We start from the raw sequence: 21,956 nt of genomic DNA on the forward strand, positions 1-21,956 counted from the left end.
CAGCGCTGATTACAACACACCGTCTCGTCCCACCTACGGTGTATTTACATATTTACCTTGTTGGGTTGTACCGCTCTCCGCAGATTCTCCATCCATTTGTCTCTCTCGGCTGATGAACGGCAGGAAAAACATTTGCTTCCTGTGGAGGTGGTGACCTACCACCGTGACAAACAGAGAGAGAGACGGGGAGAGAGAGAGAGAGAGAGAGTGAGAGAGAGAGAGAGAGAGAGAGAGAGAGTTGATCAAACCTTGTGCATAACAATGAGGAAGAATAAGTGGAACAGACAGTTTTTGCTAAACTTAGCTCATAAAAACCACTTTGTCTCTGACGGATAAGAAGCTTATGAAAAATACACACACACACACACACACACACACACAAACACAGAGGAGGGATATAAGGAGAGCGGAGATGACTCGGCAGTGCTGAGGAACAACTGAATGGTGTGAATGGAGAGGGGAGATGGATGACTGTTTTGGCAGCCTGGGTGATGACTGGATGATAAAAAATGCAGAGTGGGACAGAAAGGGAATGAGGGATCAAAAAAAAAAGGGGAAAAAAGCCAGTGATGTATTGAGTCGGATAATAGAGATTGGGGAAAATTTTGCCTTTCCACAGTAGACAGTACAAAGCCAGGATGTGATATTCAGAGAAAAATAAAATCGAATAACACAATATCCAAGATGGTGGGCGAAGCAAAGTCGGACACTTTGGAAAAGAACATAGTGACAGGCAGAAAAGAGTAAGAAGCTGCGCTATTACGTGCAGAAAAATCACATGGTCGCTCACTGGTGGCGTAATATGAATGTGAGTAATTGTTCTTTTATGTCAATCATTTTCTGCTGTTTTTTTTAAGAACAAAGACTTGAGAGAAAATCATTTGGGTAGAAAAGTGCCAATGAAAATAACCATTAGTCAGAGAAGGAAAGTTGCATAAAACCCTGATTGTTTTTTTCATCTGCAGCTGCAGGGTTAATGAGAGCAGTAGGAGTGGGAAAAAAAAAGACATCACAATAGTTTTGTGTGGCTGAGCTGTTTTAACTGTAGGGCTGATCAGACAGAAGAGTTTTTGAGTTAATACATCCGAGTAACAGGAATAAAAGTTAAGTTACAAAGATGTATTTTCTCTAAAGAAGTCGAGGAGCCATCAGAAACACTCCTAAACTACAGCATCATCAGGTCTCGACAGTGCCCATGTGGAAAACCTGGATGTTAATATATTACTTTATTTTGTCATAATGTCATGAAGTAAGAGCATCATTGGATCAGTTTCAGCACTCTAATGTCGGGACATGACTCCCAAATACATATAAGATCATACAAATTTTAAAATACAGCAGAGTGGGGCTTTAAATGTGCAAGAAATGAACAAGAGTTTTACTTTTGGAGCGTTTGATGTCTGAAAAAACTCTTGCTATGACCGTGAGTCGTTGTTTTAATGAACAGGGTGAGTCGTAGGGATGTTTCAACTATGGAGACACAGCATGAGGATTTGTATTTTATTATAATGTATGTATATGTGTGTGTGTACCGCCTCACCTCAAAGCAGTAGTCCTGCCCGAGGATGCTGCTGTGAACAGGTTTGATGATAACCTCGTCCTCCATGCTTAGATCCAGGGCTTCCACAGCACTACTGGGGCTGAGCAATGACTCATGGGAGCGAGACTCCTTCAGCCTTGGCATCAGATGAGATCTAAGAGTGGAGAAGAAAAAGGAAAAAAAAGTACTGAGTCACTCTGCAGTTTGAGTAGAGGAAGGGAGAGACAGAAAGAGAGACGGAGCATATGCAGAGCGTGTATAAGCGAGCATTCATGGTGAGTGTGTAGAAAAGGCGAGGATGACGAAGAGAGGATGCGTCACTTTTTTTTTTTTTTTTAGCTTCAAAGAAAGCGAGTGCTCAACATGACAACTCTTTATCAACACATGTTCATGCATCTGATTCTGCGATGCTTTGCTAATGGGTGCTTTCATGAGCTCTCATTTACAGATTGAAACATCAATGAATGACTAAAAAAGCACAGAAGATCTGAGTCAAGCTGCAGTGCAAACTGCTGCAGTGGAAGCACAACAACCAGGAAGTAATTCAAATCATTGATCATCATTAATGGTCAAGCTTAAACTATTTGCATGATTTCAACATCACACGTCAAACAAACACTGTCAACTCCTCTCAGCAGCAGATGAGAGTGCACTTTATGAAGTTCAATATTTGACAAAGACAACACTGAAGCTTCATTCGCGGACACATCCATCTCGAGAAGATTGGGAGTCAAAGTAAAGAGCTTTCCGATGTCTGTTGTACTTGCTGTCACTGTGTTTTACGAAGAGTTAGTGACCAGGAGCAAATCAAGCGTATCCATGCAGACACTGTGAACACATCCAAATCCCTTTAGAACTGAATGAATCATACTTTTCAAATCATTATGTTATTGGATCATCAAATAGTTGGTTCTGTTCATTGTCAGGATATTGGGAAAAATGTCAACAAGAGTTTACAAAAAGTTATAAACCTGCAATATGTTACACAAAACACAGACATTCAGTTCACTGTCACAGAGGACTGAAAAAACCTTAAACACAACATGTTGGGGCTCCTGTAGCCTAGTGGTTATATCGCACACCTTATGTGCAATCCTCTTTCTTTGAACAGTCAAACATATCTGTCAACGGAAATCTTTTTTTGGAAACAGTAAATAAAGGATGTTTCTGCGCCATTCTTTCTTTGAATAACTATGTCCGACACCTACCCGGGCAGCAAAGGTTTCTGGCATTAAAAATAAGATAGAAATGGTCAATCTTTATTCTGATTGTCTCATAATGACACATAAATATTTATTCATAACTAGTTAATACAAACCTGACAGGAGCTTCGATCTTGTAATTAATGAAGCTTCTCTTAACAGGGTGCGATCTAATATAGGTAATACACCGCCAATTGAAAAAATGAGTAAAACAAGCTCACTTCCAAAAATTTAAATTAGCTCTATTCACCTCCAGCGTAAAGCTCTCCTAACACTTTATAATATCCATGGGAAGTTCAAGATAACATTTCATTAAGTGGATTTAACCAATTGTTTTTTTTAAATTTATAATTACAGCATCAAACATCAGCACTTTGTTTCCTGCCTTTCTATTGCCGTCAGAATTACTCCAGTTGCAGCCAGCCTCACTACGATAAGAGGATGAAAAGCTAAATACGCTAGCAAGGGATGTGAGCAGCGACCGGCGGATACACAAACATCAATCCCTGACACTTAGACAGTGGCAGGACTAGGGAGATGGGGGTCAACGTCTGGTGTAATGACTGGGAACATTCTGTTAATAGTGCCCTCTATGGACGGCTTACAGACTAATCCCATGTATGTGAGTAGGCCCTCTGAGTATGTGTGTGTACTGTCCATCTCTTGTGCTACACCAAGAGCTTTTCAGGAAAAAAAAAAAAAATGCAGCAGCCGTAATGACAGATTAGCAACCACATGCAGCCCTTTGATCAGTCCGCCAGCTTTGTTGTTCAATCTACGGTCCAATGTGGAGTGGATAATGATCCTCTCAAGTTCCCACACACACACACACACACACACACACACACACACGCACACACACACAGGGAAGGGAAAGGATAATGACATCCTCTGAAATAAAGAGAAACAAAAAACTGATGCGCAAATGCCACAATATTAGAATCCAGATTTAGGAGCTGCTAGCCTTTCCAAAGCACAGCTGCAGGGGAAGTGTGTTTGCAGCTAGCTCTGCTTTCTGATTGGCCGGCTGGGTACCGGGCAGAGTAGAGAGCGAGTCAAGAGAGCCGGGAGGAGGGGAAACATGTTTTTTTTTTTTTTTTTTCCCCTACAGGGATGTGCTATTAGAGGCAAGGAGGGATAAGAACTAGCTGTGTGAACCATAGTCCATCCCGCAAGATAATGTTTCTATTTCTCACAAACAAACCAGACAATGATACAATCACATGGCATTCATTTAACTACTTGTGAGATACAAATACATAATGTTTATCCATTACTATTCGGAAACATCTTTGGTGCTTTGTCCTGCAAAAATGAGCTGCAGCTAGAGTTTCCTCAGAAGTCATTCTGTGCATGCTTGAAGAGAAATTACCACAAGAAGAGGAATGTATCTTCAAAGAGAAATATGTTCTATTCCTCCATTATGATTCCTTTTTCACTCTGCATAAGATATTAGAACATTAGTGTCAGTAGAAATGGTGGGAGACTGAAAGTATGAATTGATGAATAATAATGCCGCCTGTCATCTGTACGGCGCTGTATTCAATTGTGCTGTAACGTGTAATTTACAGCCTATTGTGGGCCACTTTGTAACCATGACAGTGAAAGAGTGTCTAGCGTGTGATATGTGCTCGTAACTTGTGTGTCACCAAGTCTGACACATTGTGCGTGTCAGCCGCAGCAAATAACAACTGATATTAAAAGCAGGGCTTGCTAAATTTGTGGTTCCCTCCCCCTCAACATCATCTATTCTCAGCAAACGTCCTTCTTCGTCCTTGACAATCCTCCATTTTTCTGCCTCTTACTTCCTCCCTGTCCTGTTATTCTCTTATTCACTGTTTACCTGAGGTAGCTAGGGACAGTTTATCTTCTGGGATTCTTCAGGCTCTCTGTCAGAACATATTTGACATGTCAACATATTTCCATCGTTCTATTTTACTCTTCCAGTGTTCTGTCTCTATTTCCCTCTGTTTATCCTCTCTTCTCTTGGTAACCAATCAATGTAGACCTCGTTTTCTTCTGGGCTTCACTCGGGCCACATAAATACTGGAATAACACATGCCTTTGATAGTTGAGACATTTCCAGTGGCTCCTACACATACAGAGAAGTGTATAAAGCCCTGTAGTAAAATACATAATTGAAAAGGTCAAGGCATAAAGAACAGGCTATGTGATGACTTTGTCAGAAGAGGAAGTAGAAACGAGCACTTCTCATAATGGAGCGTGGCTGAATGTTTTGGTTGTATGAGAGCAAAACATTTGAGAAACACATAAGTGTATCTCTAAAGCAGCGGTACTTGAACCAGCGGTTCTTTTGTGTCACATTTGTGGCTCTTTAAGTCCTACTTGAAAAAAAAAAAAAATCTCCCAAAAATGATTTTAAAGGAAACATTGTTAACAGATTATTCATAGCAAGTCAAATCAATCAATTACAGCGTTTCGAAACTCGCTTGTGCCGTCCATGTATATTCACGGCTGCCCAAGTATAAGTGTTTTTTTAATCAGTATATTATTATATGACATGCGCATGCAAGAGAGAGAGCTGGAGCGAGAGAACGAAAGAGGGAACTCAGCAGGTATTCCCTCCACTGAATGCATCAATTGAGTTGTGATGTCTCTCGTTCAAACTGAAGCGTACCTAGCCTTCATGTCAATATTTTTCTGCAGCTGCTTGCTGTCGATGCCGTCCTGCATTGAAGTTTATGATAATTGTCATCATCAACAAGCCTCAACACTAGCGGATCACCTGATGTGATAACGGAATACTGACTGAAAGACTTCAGTAATAACTGAAGTAACTGGTAATCTTATTTTAGCGTCTTTAGCTGACTGCTTATGAATATTTTCCAAAAAAGCAGAAACACACAAAAAACAAAGGAGGTGCAGAGTGCAAGTGTGCGTAGAGAAGAGAATGAAGAGAATGGAAGGTAATTAAGATGAGAAGATTAAAATAATTTGTGACACAAATTACAATAATTTAGAGAATAAATCACGATTAATATATTCATATAAAAACGCAAACCTAACGCACCTAATAATAAAATATCACCTAACCGGGTGATACTCAAACTTGAATTTAGTATCTCAGACTTAACCTAAAATAAACGGGTATGATCCAACTATTGATGATAGTTGATTAGCTATCCCTTACATAAAAAAACACCTTGATAGCTGGCAGTTCACTTTTTAGGAACTTGTGCCTCTGCACCAGACCAGATCCTATCAGCACAGATTGAGCTCTTTATGCCCAATGCCCAGCTCAGGTTCAATACAAACTAAGTTAGGAGTAAGTTCAGAGCAGAGTAATGGATTCTGAGTGTGTCTGGGCTGCGCCAAGTCCGCTTTGTTTCTGCATCCTGTAAGAAGAGTTCATCTGATAGCCTGTCTGGGATCTGATATAGTCTAAAACTTTGGGCCCATAGAGGCGTCAGAGCACTTAAGACTTTTTAAACACTGCCTTGCTGGCTGGCTGGTACGACCACAAGGGATTCATGTACTGCAACTCCTAATAACAGTGCCTTTAAAAAAGGAAAATCCAACTGGGTCTACATGTACAACAACAGCACGCTGTAATGCATGTGAAGAGGTATTAATCTGCACATGGGAAACAAAACTCCTTCTGTGGTGTGACGACATGCAAAATAACCTCAAAGCTTCTGACATAACTTTAAACAACTCTCCTCAAGATAGGCCTCCAGGTAATGCTAACGCTGAGCAGTCTGATGTTAAGTCTTCTCGCCGACAGTGTTTGCTGTGGTCGCCGCCCTACACAGTGTTTACACAGCATTTAGCTTTGCTGTTAGAACAACATTTAGAACGACTAATATGCTTTCCACTTGGAGACTGGCACTGCAATTACTTGCTATTAAGGCTCCCAACCAAACAGACACATTAGACCTGTGAACCAGTCGGCAAACAAATAAAGATATAGCACTGGCAATCTTGAGGACTTCAGCTGTTGTTCATGTGGATGTTAGATGTAGTGGTCAGTGGTTCCCAAACTTCTTATACTGTCCTACAGATGCCAACACAACCTTGTTGGCTTTGTTTCCATTAGTGACAATATCATGAAGACTTCTAATAAAACAAGTCAATGATTGTAATTCTATCAGCGTTTTGCTTGGAGAAAGCTGAAAGGAAATAGCTGGCTTACAGAGTGGATATATAACAAATGCAGAAGCTTCCTGAGAGAGAAAATGATAGATGTGCTTCTCCTAACTTGATCCTTGTGAAAAGCAGGTCATTACATTTTTGAAATATATAACTTGTATCCGGCAAAGAAAATGTACAAACATTCTAATAAACATGAATGCAGACACATTCACTGATAATGAGTCTTGTTCATTTGGTTAATTTTAATACAGTGTTACTATTTTGGGCTACCTTGGTGAAATAGAGTTTAGTTATACCTGACTTAGGACAGGTTAAAGTTTTGTTTTATTCTGCAGTGAAGTTTGAGGATTCTGAAAATAACTTCAGAACAGCAGTAAGTGATGATTAAGAGCTTCTGACCTGGTATTGCAAATACTCTGCCATGAGCCAACAACCAAGAAATCCCCCTCTAATTTGAAAGCATCTCTACATTACATCATTTGAACTAAGATTAAAGACAGAGCACAACCACAAGAACAGCCTGATAAGTAACACATTGGTTTCTGATCTCCTTTAAATGTTACAAGAAGGTTGAGCAGAAATGTAGATTAACAACCATGTGAGATATTTTTCGCAAGAACGGCAGCACAGAGGTTGAAGTTATTTGTAACAGTGTACTGAAGGTGAGGTTGCAGCATACTGAGTTTTCATAATATTCATATCCCCGTGGAGTCTCAAAGTTCATCAACTGATCCTCACACCTGGCTCAGCTTGTAGTCTGGGCTCAAACTAGCCAGCAACAACAACCACTCTCGAGCACCTGTGTCTGAACACCAACATCAAAGTGGGACAAATCCGAGTAAACACTAAAACATGAATTACACACTAACTGTTCAAGCTTGATTATGAAACACATGGGCTGCAGAGACAGGCCATCAGACAAATAAGCTGTTGTTCCTGCATTGAGCTGTCACATAATAAAGTGTCCATTATGCCCACTGCGTTGGCTCTGACTCAGCGGAAAGGACCAGAGGCCGTGATGAAACAATTACGTGTCTGTCACATTGCAGGGTACTCTGTCACGGGCTTGATCGCTTATCTGATCCGAGTGAGGTTGGTCTCTCTGTGCTTGGTGAGAAGAAAGTGGCAGTATCAGATCAACAAGCAAGTTAAACTTACCACAGGCAAATGTCTCCATTTGCATGTTAATATTATTCACATTATTATCAAGCTATGTTTGTAGAAAAATTGTCTATAGGAAGTTTTCATATTTTCTTGGTTTCAAAAGTAAGTCTATGCAAAAGTGACTTACACCTGCATTATTTTTAATGGCCAGCAGGGGGCACCTCTGTTGATTGCAATTTGATTTCATAGCTATCTATGACAACTTTACCCTACTTCTAACTCAAAATGTTACCTCAGTAGTTGCTTTTTAATGTATGGTCTCAATTGAAAATGAATTATGTTCACAAGTCACTTCTACATTTAGCTGTCAACCAGTATGAAAAAAAAGGTCAAACTCAAGGCTTTGGGTTTACCTGTTTTCCTGCATTAGTCTGCCATCTGTCGATTGCCATCTCAACTGGAGAGAACAGTTGGTTGATGGGTGGCAAGAGAATACCGACAATAATACAAACGTCTGGCCGATAGCGAGAGACAGAAAGAAGAGTAGTCAGTAGGAGGCAAGGGAAAGAGATGAGGGGGATCCTGTCAGATGGTGCTGGTGCAGAACGCTGGATGTGCGAGCTGAACCGCTGACATGTGGCAACAGGCCTCAGAGCCCAAACACCGATAAGGGGAGGTCAAAAAAAAAAAAGTCCAGTGAACAGAACAGCAGAGCAAACCTCATTCTCTGTTGAAGTTTGACACACTGTAGAGAAAGACAGACCTCTGGGGACAGAACGTATGTTTTTAGGATTTGATTGAGTGAAGGGCAGCTTATGTGACAGCTATACTATTATTCCCATTGCATAAAGCCCTGAGAGGAAAATTTCCACACTTAGACTGATACTCTTAATCAAAAACCATCCACTCTGCCCATCCATCCGTGACCATCTTTGAGTCCTGAAAGTGCTTACAATGAAAACACGACTATGTGCATTTAAACAGATGGGTAAAAACAGATGAGTGGGCACAGTCAAGCATGAGTTGATGCATATCCAGTGCATTAGCGCTTTACAGCAACCTGTGCTGGTTGATGGCGTCGGCTTTTGAGGCTCAAACACCGCCAGTGGTCTAATGCACACAAGACAAAAGAGAGATTATACTGGGGAAGATGGTGAGAAACACACTGCCCAGGGCATCTCAAAGCTTTGGTGTGACCGCTTTTGTGAAGAACCAGTTAGCACTATAGATGGGAGCACACATCATCTTAAGTATAGAAGGAATAGCTCTGTACAAACAAAGACTGCCTTTCATTTACAGGCAGGAAGGAAGCTTTTAAAGGCAAGAATGAGACACAAGCAAAGCAAAGCACGGCCCTTCCCACTTTACACTTAAGAAGGGGGGAGCTGGCTTTAACACTTAGTATCCAAATGATTAGCTACTCCAGGCTCCTTTTAAGGTGTCTGCAGGGATGCCTGACTCAAAGCACTGGCAGATATTCTACAATATGGGAAAAGTTGGCTAGGATCAGGTGGCAGGAGAACAACTGTTGGGAGAGCTAACGCAGCAACCAAGCCAGGCTGTCAGCTAACACACACACGCATGCAGGCACAGCTTATTTACAGTGAGAGCGTAGCTTCCCTGCTAGGGCTGGAAGGTAATTCAGTGTAACATCTGCTAGGACACTCACTGCAGGAGGGAATACGGAGCGCTGAACTGGCTGGGATTTGGTTCTCTGAGGTCATCGTGTTGAGTAGAAGGGAACGGAACAGCTGGCCGAGAAATTCAACCAACCACGGCGAGACTAAGGGAGATGATGCGAGCAGCTTGCAGAGCACCACATGCAAATTACCTGTGATGATCTGCATGGACTGTGAAGTTTTATTGTGATGATTTCCCAAGTAGAAATGCATGTGAAGCTCCATAAGGTGTGACCCATGTGGTGCAATTGTCTTACTCAGGCTAATCCTGTTCCCAGGGAAGAGTCAAAGGGTTATGATAGCATATTATGTAGCTCCTACAGTAAAATGAGCTTTTTAACATTAAAATGACTATTCATGGATCTAATCACAGTAATTACATGAGTGCAGCCAAAACACCACAAGGACAGAGAATGTATAATGAGGTCAAAAGTCAATGAATGACTCATTAAGTAACAACTCTGGTCAGAGGGCAAAGTCCAAATGTCATACTAATGACTAATGGCTTTCCCAAAATTAACCGCTGCCCTGTGATCGGAATATTGATTAAAATAATGCACTTTATGGGTCATGTGGTTGCAGTGCAAAACGTGATTGAATATGGCTTTACAAGAATACGCTGTTTGTTTTTGTCACACAGCCTCGTGGAATGTTCTGTCTCATGACTTCATGTCTAAATGGCCTATTGTGACTCGTCACCCCCACACATTCACATAAAAGTGGAATCCCCCAAGCAGTAACAACACTCACTCACACAAAGGACCCTGCCAGAAAATGGAAGGTACACTCGAAACACATTTTTGATAACGCAAAAAAAATTTGACAAAATAAATATCAAAACAAATTACTCCTCGGACGTAGAGCCATCTTTTCAACAAATATAAATCCTTGTTCAGTTTCATTGCCTTCGTATATTTGATCCGACCAAATGTCATTATCTGTTCCCATTTAGTGTTTTTTCAGGTAACGTCTTAAAATAAAAAGCCCATCAATTATTGGAACCTCTTTCAAAACAACCTTTGCTGTCATCTTTATTTTTGCACTCCCGGATTTTAAATCTAACTAAACCTCCAAACACAGGAAACCCTTCTCCTTAGTGCATTTCATACAAACATCTTAAAATTTACTATTATATTTAATCAATTTAGCTGATTTTATAAAAAAATGATCTACTTATAGTGCAGTAATTTCAGTAGTAGTAGATTCAGTGTGGACCCCAGGACAGACTGACCTGATCCTAAAGTTACACTATCAGTATTCATTTGAGCCTCAGAATGAGTTAAGTCATTGGCCAATTATTGATTTTTTCACACAGGCAAAATTAAATTAACCCAAATCAATACAATATATTACTGTATAGATTCTGCATTGTTTATTTTGAAAAAGTGCAAATCAAATGTGTCTTTTGATAACATGTTTTCAACACAAGTACAATCATTACAGTGTATCCTTGTATTCTTTGAAACTATTAAAATATTTTTCATCTTAACGGCTGAGATACTTTTTTGCAGAATAGGTGCTTAATGATGGCTGGTTACCTTTTAGAATGTGTTTGTGATAATTATGTGCTTTAAAACACCAGCCAACTCGTCCACATGGAAACTGCAGATGAATATCCTTGACAGGTTAAAGCGGATTCATTTTTTGAAACCTAAGAAAACAGCATTCGCGAGAAAAAAGAAACATCCTTTTCTTTTGGCTTTGAAATTCAAAAGAACCTTTGACCACCATTTCCGTTCTCATTAATTCTGCACTAAAATACCTCTGCAGAGGGAAGATTGGAAGCAGTGGTAGAAGAAGGCAAAATAATAGAGCTATCACCAAAGTAAGACAGGGGGATAATGAAAGTGTTGGCTTAATTGGGCCAATGTCTACCCAATTAACAACCTTATCATTTGGCTTCGGGCCATTGAGCAATCCTTAACTGTTAAACCCTGAAGGGCAGCGAGGTGTCAGAGTGGTTTGAGAGTCTGTCCCTCAACATTAAAAACCTGACCTTAATAGAGAAGAGAAGGGGGAAATAATAATGTCCTTACATGAATCATTGAAGTATAACACTATTAATAAAATTATAGGTTACACAGATGACTGAACCCCCCGCCATACCACAGCCAAACAGAACATTACTTGTTTTGAACCTTTACATTTCCTATCCCTTATAAGCCATTATAGCTACAATAATAGTGTATTAGGAGAATCACAGTCATATATCTGAGGTAATGACTCAGCCTTGACCATGAGGCTGAGAATACTTAAGACACGCCAAGGTCGCAGATATGGTGTGTGCATCTGTGCTCATGTCCCAAAGAGTGTTTATAGGTTCACATACTTGTGTTTGTGTCTCTTTGAAAGACAAATGCATACCAAACTGCATGGAAACCATGCAGAATTGGGAGGAAAATATACATTAGTTGCAATCAGAAAAAGGTTTTCCTTTTGAACTCTTGCATAACTGGTGCTTGGGTAACTAATAACACCATGTGCAAAGGAAAAGAGAAAATGAGGAAGTGTGTTTTCGACTTCTCGACCTGAATATTCAAACACCCCCATGGCACTGGACAAAGGAACAGGCAAACACTCAAGTTCACAAGGAGAAAAAGAGGGCAGAGACTCATCTTCCCACGCAAGATGGCAAAACTCTGATGGCAAAAACAAAATCAAGCCTGTGATCTCTACAAAAACTGCTTCCCTCAATTTTCCAGCTTTCAAAGTTGCTTTTCTAAAACCCAATTTAGAAAGGTGAAGAAGCTATAGCACATGATTGGCTCTAAATGGTAACGTGGGCTGTCAATACTACGATCTTATTTGCACACCAAAGCAAAGATTCGCTGTTCGCCCTGAAGTCTTCATGTGCAAGTCTGAGCGTGTCCCAGGTTTTTTTCCCAGCACCTTCTTCTGACATGCTGCATTTTTACTGTTTTAATGAACATTCTCAAACTTTCTTTACATTTAAATTCCAGCTGAAAGTACTTCTTGGCATTTAGGTTTCAGAAGAAAGTTAAATGTAGCTACAATTTGCTGTCCTGAGTGAACTGTGGGCGGATGCAGAGACAGAGGTTTCCAAAAAACCACAATGTGCAGCTGTGTTTGAATAATCAGCAACAAGCGCTCCAAAGATTGACTTTTAAAACAAACAAAAAAAGACACTTACGATTTACTGAATATGTGAAACATTGTCCAGCAGACTCTCTCCGCACTGGATCCCCAAAACACACAGCTTCAATTTGGGTCGCATTCCTCACCAGTGGCTGGTCTCAGTGTTTTCCCGACTATTTTTGAGACTCTGGGAACGTGGCTGGAGGCTCTGCCCTCTGCGTTACACCACACCGCTCCCAAAGGATGTCTGTTGCTACTAACACACCCCTCTCCACATCCCATTTAAAAAGACAGTGCTGTTATTTCGGACAAGCTTGCCCATGGTCTAGTGTAACTCTATAGTGTGATGAGGTAGTGCAAAAACCTAATGCTCAAGGCATGGAACTATAGAGGTTGAGTTGGAGGGATTTGTTGAATAAAGATCCTGTGGATTAAAGAAAAGTATTTCTTATATGTACATTGTTTTTCTATCCAGAGGTTTTATTGTAACAGCCTTTTCCTTTCCTGTATTGTTTATCTGTCTTACACTTTTGATGTGGATTTTGAATAGTAATAATCTTTTTTAGTCAGTGCCAGGACTGCCAGGCCAGTGTAACATACTCCTACACCCTCTTTTCCAAATTGAGAGACAACAGATTGAACACAAAAAGAAAGAGAGAGAGAGAGAGAATGGTGAAAAACAGAAAGAGCCATCAGCCTGTTATAATGTTATATAGGTGCTCCTGTCTGAAAAATAAAGCAAAATCTATATTTTTCTAGCTGAAGTCACTCCCTTAGATGCAAAGATCCTTTGTCATCATCAGAACTGTCTCCCCTGCTTTTTCTCACACTGACACAAACTCAGAGCTGGCAGTCAGGAAGTCAGCCTGGCCTGCCTCCTCCTCCTCTCTCTACTCCTCCCTCCTTGTTTTTTCCCTGCAGCAGGAAACAATGGCCCAGCCTTGAGCAGCACACTCTGTGGGAAAATGCTAGGTCTTTGGCTGGAGAGAAGGACTCCAGGAAATGAGAGGAAAAAGAAAAAAACTGGGCAAATGTGAGAAGGAGAATATGAGGCCAGACAGGTTCAGGGGGGGAGACGCGCTGCCAGATGTATTGTATGTTTGTGTTCAATAGCTGTCGACCATGTGAGGGATGACTAATGTTAAGACGTCCAGTCAAGAGATGCTCAAATTCAAAACGATGTTTGAGCTCCAAAGCCCCAGAAATGCCAGCCATTGCTCGTGAAATAATTACATGGAAACAGGTCCAGTTGAAGTATTTCTGTTCCGTAAACAACTGGAGAAAATTTCAGTTCAATCATTCAGCAATCTGCAGCCGTCATTATGTAAAAAAAACCCCAAAAAAAACAGAAGTGAGACCCTACAGGAGCTACAGCAGAGGCAGTCTGACTCAACAATGGAATTCATTGTGAACTGTAGGGCGGGAAGGCTATTACACTGCATTATTGGTGGACCACTTCTCCAGTCCCAAAACAATTTAAGTATAATTTGGGAGGTGAAACTAGAGGAGGTTTAATGTACTCGTTCCTCTTGATAGAATGGATTAGACTTGCTCGCTCTTATCACCAGTAAACAGACCTGCATGCCTTGCAGTTTGGAAGAATGGCTGGGTAAAGGTTAACTACAAAGCCAAGGCGACTAAACTCTCTGAGGGATTTCCTCATTCCTTTGGTCTAGATCATGATAATATTATACCTCATAGGGCGGTCTGAAGTGTACAGCTTCCAAATATAATGTAGGACAGATTAAAGTGAGTCCGTTCTATCTGTAGATATTTGTTTGTAGTCGTTGAGCAGGAGAGGAATGCAGACAGATCTAAAAATCTACATTATTCAAGGAGAAAGCATTTTGAACAATAGCCTTCTGTTCTCATTTTCTTTTTTTTACTTTGTGTATGTGTGTGTTAGTGTGTAAGGCAAAGTTTCTGTGCTAACAGCCTAACACGCACAAAATTAATATCAAATCGTGCCAGAGACTGTGTGGGTAGAGTAAGAGCAAGGTCATGAGCCCAATGCACAGCAGTAGCGGGCAACAGGACGGGGTCACAAGAGGGGGTGGGTTTGGAAAGAGCCCTCCTGGCCAACTGTGTGTCTTGTAGGCAGCTCCCCTGAGGCCTCCCCTCTGAGAAGTTATCCCCCTGCTACCGCTAACCTGTTTAGTAAAGCCCCGCCTGCCTGGACAGAGGTAAACAGAAGGATGGGAGGGTAGAAAGCAAGGAAACTGGTGGATGCATTGCGTTCCAGGCAAGCTTCCACAAGTCTGCATCGCAAAGAGGTGGGTGGTGGAGAGAAAGAGCGAGAGAGAAATAGTAAGAAAGAGAGAGTGAGACATGTTGGACAAGTTTGCGCTGATAAGAGGGCAGGGAAGAGGAAGGAAAAGATGAAGAGACTGACAAGATTGTGAGAAGAGCAAACTGAACTTACATCAGTATTCCAGTGAGTCAAGTAGAGAGAATATGAAAATCACTGCAATACGGAGGAGGGCAAGACTGAGAATAATGAATAACTGTGAATGTTGCTGCACAAAATCTGGGCTGTCAGTGATCAAACTTAATTAGACACTTCTGCTTTTAAATTTGAAAGGTAATAACATCCGTGTAGGAATTTGGCAAGGGTACCTCTTTTTAGAATGAGGCCATTGTTGGCAATCTTGCTAAATGTTTTTCAAAGATAAACCTAAGCCAAATATAACGTCTCTTTTTTCCTCCTACAGAAGAAGCTAAGGATGGGTGGTGGTGGTTGTAAGCAATTTAACATATTCACAGCTGCCTTTTACCTTTGGAGGTACACACAATTTGAAACTATAAGGTTTCATAATTTTGAAGTTCATTTTCCCCAATTTGCAATTGTTATCATTTTACCGTATGATTGACCAAAAAATGACCAACAAACATTCAATGTAATTTCAAACATACATAATAAAACATTAGCTACCAAGAGTGAAATCCCAAGTTAGATTAGCACTCGACTAATTCCTAGATAACTTTACGGTTTGCATTACTGCTAACATTACTTTTAGCAAGCTAACATCAACATAAGTAACATTAGCAAGCTGAAGGTAATTACCAAGCAACATTTCCTGTCAGCTTGCTCCCATTATTGTAGACAGTGTAAGCTAGCTAGCTAGCTAGCAGTTATCAGCTAGCTACCATAACTGACAGCTCAATGTATATTTTCTTTATTTCTTCTTTTGTTGGTTTTAGCTGTGGATGCTTATATGTGTGTGCACTTTAAGGTGAAGCCAAATAATTTCGTTGTACAATTGTATAATGACAATAAAGACATTCTATTCTATTCTATTCATTTACTGTTAGCTTGCACACATTTCTGTATGACATTGCAAGCTAGTTAGCAGTTACTAGATAGCTACTATTACTGATACTTAATAATTTCCCTTTTACGTACGCAACTCCAGCTAGCTGAAAGTAATTACCTAGCAGATTTTACTGTTAGCTTGTTTTCATTATTGTTGACAGTGATGGCAAACAGCTCAACATTACATCAATTCGGGTCCCCACACGTAGTGTGACATCAGAGGAAAATGGCGTCTGTGTGACTATGTTGAATATAGGCATTAGAGATCCAATCCTGCATCCTGTCACCCATCCTTCTCTAACCCAACCTGGCCTCCATTTTGCTTTTATAAAACAGCTTTCTATAAAGGAAGGGACACAACAGAGGAGAGGAAGAGTTCATCGTTCCTCCGTGTTTTTGTTTAGGTAAATGTAAGATATAAACAGGATGGCAGTGGAAGGGCATATAGTCATGTACTGTAGGACCTATGCTTGAGAGCTCTACTGACTGCGGCACAGCCTTCAGGGCAGGAGAGCTCGAATGAGGGATTCAATTATTGACAATGCACAGCGCTGCCCATCATGAACATATGCTCTTCTTTCATCCCCCCTCCCAGGCCAGGCTGAGAAGATCCAGAATAATGTTACTGAATGTATTATATGCAGCCTATTTCCAGCATCTATCCTTTCAGGCAACAAGTCAGACTAAAGATGATATTCTAACCTCCAATGTCAAAGGATTAAAGAAATTGAAAAGAAGCTTTTTTTTTCGTAGAAGCATTTGTGTATAAAGCCTATCATTCTGTATGCCTTTCATGCTCTAAGTCATTTTCAGTTTGGTCATTTTGAGGACAACAAACCTCTGTACTTTTTATGTGCTTGTATCTGTGTTGAATGCTTATAATCTGCCTTAAATGTTTTGATCCTGTTGGCCTATAATAGCTAGACTTTTCTTCAGACTGTTCTGTGCCAGCATTAGAGAAAGGTCCGGCTTAACCCATTATAGTTCTGCACGTAGAGAAAAAAACATGTTCAGGTCTGTTCATATTTCTTGCAACAATCACAATCGTCTTGGGAAACGCTACGCTCAGGATGCAGCTATGGGAGCAAATTTGTTTTGGTGGAACATTTGCACTTGGGGATGAAACACGTGGCATTAGAACTGCAACGTCTCCTCAAGAGAACATCACATAAAACAGAATAAAACATAAACCTGTAAGGACAGAAGCTGAAAGAACTGCTTCTAAATCTGTATTACTTTCTGCCATTTTTAGCATGTATGTTCCTGTTTCTGAGGTTGTTGTCGTAGTAACAAAGTTCAAGCAGGGAAGAGTACGTTTAAAATAGTGTGCCAGTTGCAGACCTGTCAATTGGTCGACATAGGTTGCTGTATGCTTAGATGTTATTGGTGGATTCAGATGAAGGGTTCAGATCATCTTGATGCCATTTTTTTAATGAGTTGTTTGTAAGACAACTAAGAACATTCAAGCAAATTCAGCAAAGTTGAAGTTTAAAAGTTTTAAATTACATTTCTATTCATGGAAGTTATACATAGGAAATCCCTAAGCAAACACCTGTGCTAGCTTGGATGTTCATGCCTGTGTGTTCATGATTTAATGTTGTTGATTAAGTGTTTAACTGCGGCTGGCCTCCCTCCCCCTCTTTTCTAAACCGCCAGTGGTTGAGACCTCTTGACCCCCTCAGTTGAGTGGCCCCTGGGCGTGCAGCACTGACTGACCCACTCCTCCCTGCCCGTGCATGCGTCTGATCAAATGCTCTGCTCTACTTCATTGGCTCTCAGTAAATCAATGGACATCACAGAGAGGATCTATGACAGAGTAATTACATGGAGACAGGAAGCTCAGAGAATGACGAGAAGAGAGGAAAGATACTGTACAAAGCTAAGCTCTGTCTATATTCCTGCCTTCCCCTGAAAATATTGCATTTCATTTTTATCATTTTACATAATTGGGGACTTCTGCAATGGCTATTTTGTGAATTACATAAGAACAGCCAAACAACAGGGAACAAGGGAATAATCCTGGAAGGTGCATGAACAATGAATAAGACGTTAAAAAAAAAAACTGGTGCATAGCTAGAACAGAAGAAAATGAACATATAAGCAATATATGTTAGACTGTCTGTCATCTTGTTTCCCTTTTCTCAATGTGTTTTTCTTATCTCCATCTCATATTGGCTGTAACCATCTCCCCCTCTTGCTCCAACTGCTGCATGTCAAAGGCTGTGAAAATGACTAACATCTCTATTTCTTACTCTGCCGTTCCTCGTCTTGGTGAGCAAGCTCGCCCCTTAAAATAGAAGCAAAACACACACGCTCCCAACATATGCATATCTGCATACAGTATGTACAAATACATGAATGTACAAAGAGATATTTTCACATGCATGCAGGCAGCCAGGCAGGCAGATACAGTACCCAAGGCTGTGGGGGGCAGAAAGGATCACACTGCTTCTGCATATAAACACAGACTGACATTAATGCCTGTAGCATAATGTGCAGAAGTCAAGCATGGTTTTATTCAGGGGGGCTACAATCAAGAGGACCACCAGCTGAGCCCTCACACTGAAACGTATACTGCAGTCAACAAGTAATGAAACCATCAAACTATCATTTATGTGTTTACCAAACAAAAGATGGCTTTCCCCCATGAAGCCACCTCGGAGGAAAATAAATGTTTGGCTTTAAGCTGTCTGCTGGCAGAAACTGTTGCAGGGAAGTTCGGCTGTGTGGAACAGTGACAGCATCTGTATTTTCTCTGTGCATATTAAACCAACCAAATTATAATGGAAATACTCAACTAAATAGAATAGTTTAACTAAAGTATACTTGCCATGTTTCAACTTAATGATTTCATGCATGTAAGTAGCATGTATTGTCCGTTCTGTTGCAACTGTAAAGACTATCCATAGTGGATTGACCTGTCTATTAAAGTTTGATAAATTAATTGAATCATCATAAACAGTTGGTAAAATGTTAATTCATCTGTGAAAATTGAGATTATGATGTTTAATGATTGACCTTATTCTATTTTCTTAGATTATTTCAGACTATCTATGAATATAAAAGAGCGAGAGATTCTAAGAAACTACTCCCCAAGGCCTGCATGGACGAAATGATGACTAACCATCAACGTTAGCCTTTCCACTCACCCAGTCACTATGTTTCTAAGAAATGAGCTGTTGCTCCCTCTCAGACTCCCAAACTCTCAATCCTTGGCACCCACGACTCTCTTTTAACTGCTAATTGCCTCTAACATGCGACACGGACTGAGAATGGCAGCCAAAGTCGGTGGCTGACCTCACAGCGTGGCCCAGTCATCTGATTCATGTTAGCTGGCTGCCCTCAGTCACACAGGCCAGCTTTGTGTGATGTTGCTACATGGAGGATACACTGACTGTCACCACATATCTGCATTATCATACCAAGTGTTGTAAGAATCATTTTGCACACAAAAAGCTCTGAATGGAAGCCTCTTGGGAGTTTAAAGCAATTATATAATAATGACAGAGTAACCTGGATGTACGCAGGATGTAGTAGAGTGTGTGTGTTCTCAGGGGAGCAAGCAGCCTCCCTTGCATTGTCACTGATAGAGAGAAGCACAGCTGGAGTATAAATTGCACACACACAGGTAGGGGAGCGTAAATACTCTCAATGAAGCATCCCCTACACATTCGCCGGGAAAAAAAAACCCTCCCACTGCATGAAATCGACACACAAAGGGATGCAGAGTGACACGTGAAAAGCAGCATAAACACTCACCAGGCATTGTCAGAATTCCCCGTAACAATCACAGGCAGGCGGAGAAAGAGACCAAGGCTGAACCAGAACAAGAGGGGAGGTGGAGGAGTTAAAAAAAAAAAAAAAAAAAGAGGCAGGGATGGATGAGGGCAGAGGCAATTTCAAAGCTCCATTTTTTTCACCCCCCCTCTTGCTGCCGATGCAGACCGCTGCTCTTCTCGTCTTTGCTTCCTCACTTGTGCCTCTCTATCAGACTCTTCCTCTCTTTCCTCCTCCTGCTGCTGCTTTAAGGCAAGGGGTGGAGAATGAGCACCACCGTGCTTGCTGCTCCCTCTCCTCCTTTCGTTCTCCCACCCTCTCTCACTTGCTCTCTCTCTCGCTCACCCTGTACAGAGCATGCCCTAGTTCCTGTGTTGTCTCTGAAATGGGACACACTCTCTTCTTCTGTCTTTTGTTTGTTTTCTCTCACTCCCATGAATGGACTTAAAAGCAGCCCGGCTCTTGGCTCTCATTTGGGGATGATGAAGATTTACTCCCTCTTCTCCTCTGTTGTTTCTTGTCTTCCTTCTTTAACTCCAGCTCTCTCTTTCTCTGTCAGTGATTGACTGCACCTCCCATTTCTGTCTCCTAGCGCAGGGAGGAGCCTGAATATGCTGTTGAGTTGGAGGGAGGGGGGCACGTGTATGTGTGTGTGTGTGTGTGCGCGTGTGTGTGTATATCCCAGCCCAGCCCAGCTTGGCCCTGCCCCCCCCCAGTGTGGCTCTAATGGGAGTGTGTGTGCTCTTTGTCCTGTCAACTCTACTGTGAGGTGTGCTGCTTTCCCCTGTCAGCCACTACTTCTGCTGCGACTGCTGTTGCTAAGACTCAAGGAGGGAGGGAGTAAGGGATCGAGAGTTGTTGCATGTGCCGCCAACCTGCCCTGAGCTTGAACTGAAGAAACAGACGAGGACCTCATGCTGAGGCTCAGACAGAAAAAAAAAAACAAAAAAAACACTAGTGTATGATGCTGGAGCTCAGCTTTGGCAAAGCTACTTGGCTCTCAGGTCCAGCCAAAGGGTTGGTGGTAGTGAGACAGGAATGTAGGAGGGAGGGTTTTTTCGCCACGCTCAATTTAAGGCAGGATTGGTAGACTGGCAGAGGAGATAAGATCAAGTTTGTGGCTATTTTAGAGCTGGCACAAGGGGGGAAAAGGCTGTAAGGGAGGGGGAAGCACCGATAAGGCAGGGCAGCTGTGGAGAACTGGTTTATAAGAGAAACAACGGCCACTAATCTGCACTCCCAGCACGTCTGCAATGATGTCATCAAACATGACATCACCCCTACCCCTTTATTCTCCTGGACACACGGCACACATAAAAAAAAGCACACACACATACACACACATTTATTGCACACCACAATGACCACACAATAGGGTGTGTGGAAGGTGACACACACTGGGGACAAAGTTCACACACATCCTAAAAGAAAGCACCGGTCACATGCACGTTGTTGAGTCTTAAATGACCTCATCTTAAAGAGTATCAGTAGCTTGCTGCTGAATTTAAGTACTGATTTAAGTATTGTTGTACAAAGTTGTAAAAAGTTAAATGTATCCATTTCATTATCTAAAGGGCTGAATATTTGGAAACAGGAAGTGGTTCTCTTACATTTAAAGTCCCCTTCAAATTAAAAAAAAACAAACATTTTCCCTTCAGCGGTCTTGTACTAAACGTTCATTTATCTGCCATTATCTCACAAATGTCTTTCAATAACGCTTTATCTGAGTATCTTACATCAAAATAACTATTTACGCTTCCTGTAAAATGTTTCAAATGTCTGATGACTCATCCTGCACTCAAGGGATTTAACTATTTTTTCATCCAATTAAAAAGCTTTGCCAAAGCTGACGATCCAATCAAATCCACCCCCCCCCCCCCCCCCACCCTTCTATCTTGTGATTGGTTCTATCGCGTTTCAGTTGGAAATACATCACAACATAGCAGTTAGATGCTCTACCATTTCACGAGGACTTCAACTTCTATAACAGAACTCAACAAAAAAAATAGATGAGGCCTCACTGATGCAATCTAATCAGTAATAATCAGTTAGGAGGTACTGTTGTTGTCCTGAGCTTCATGTTATGGCCGTAAGAGAAGAGAAATCAAACTGCAGTAGCTTTGAGTGATTTT

General features: G+C 41.2%; 1 protein-coding gene across 11 annotated transcripts in view; it reads right to left on the reverse strand.

The window, feature by feature from the left end:
* LOC109984448 (disabled homolog 2-interacting protein-like) overlaps positions 1-21,956 on the reverse strand; it is a 158,924-nt gene that overhangs the window by 39,169 nt on the left and 97,799 nt on the right. For 9 of the 11 annotated variants that reach the window (XM_065965886.1, XM_065965885.1, XM_065965887.1 and 6 more), the window contains 2 exons: positions 1,541-1,694; positions 57-155 (listed from right to left, as the gene is read on the reverse strand). In XM_065965886.1, the coding sequence (XP_065821958.1) occupies positions 57-155; positions 1,541-1,694 (253 nt within the window). Of the gene's footprint in view, positions 1-56; positions 156-1,540; positions 1,695-12,789; positions 12,930-19,806; positions 20,497-21,956 lie in introns of those variants that run through there. The other 2 variants (XM_065965895.1, XM_065965894.1) reach the window with 2 other exon arrangements.

This window comes from Labrus bergylta, chromosome 17 (assembly GCF_963930695.1).
Source record: "Labrus bergylta chromosome 17, fLabBer1.1, whole genome shotgun sequence".
Taxonomy (NCBI): Eukaryota; Metazoa; Chordata; class Actinopteri; order Labriformes; family Labridae; genus Labrus; species Labrus bergylta.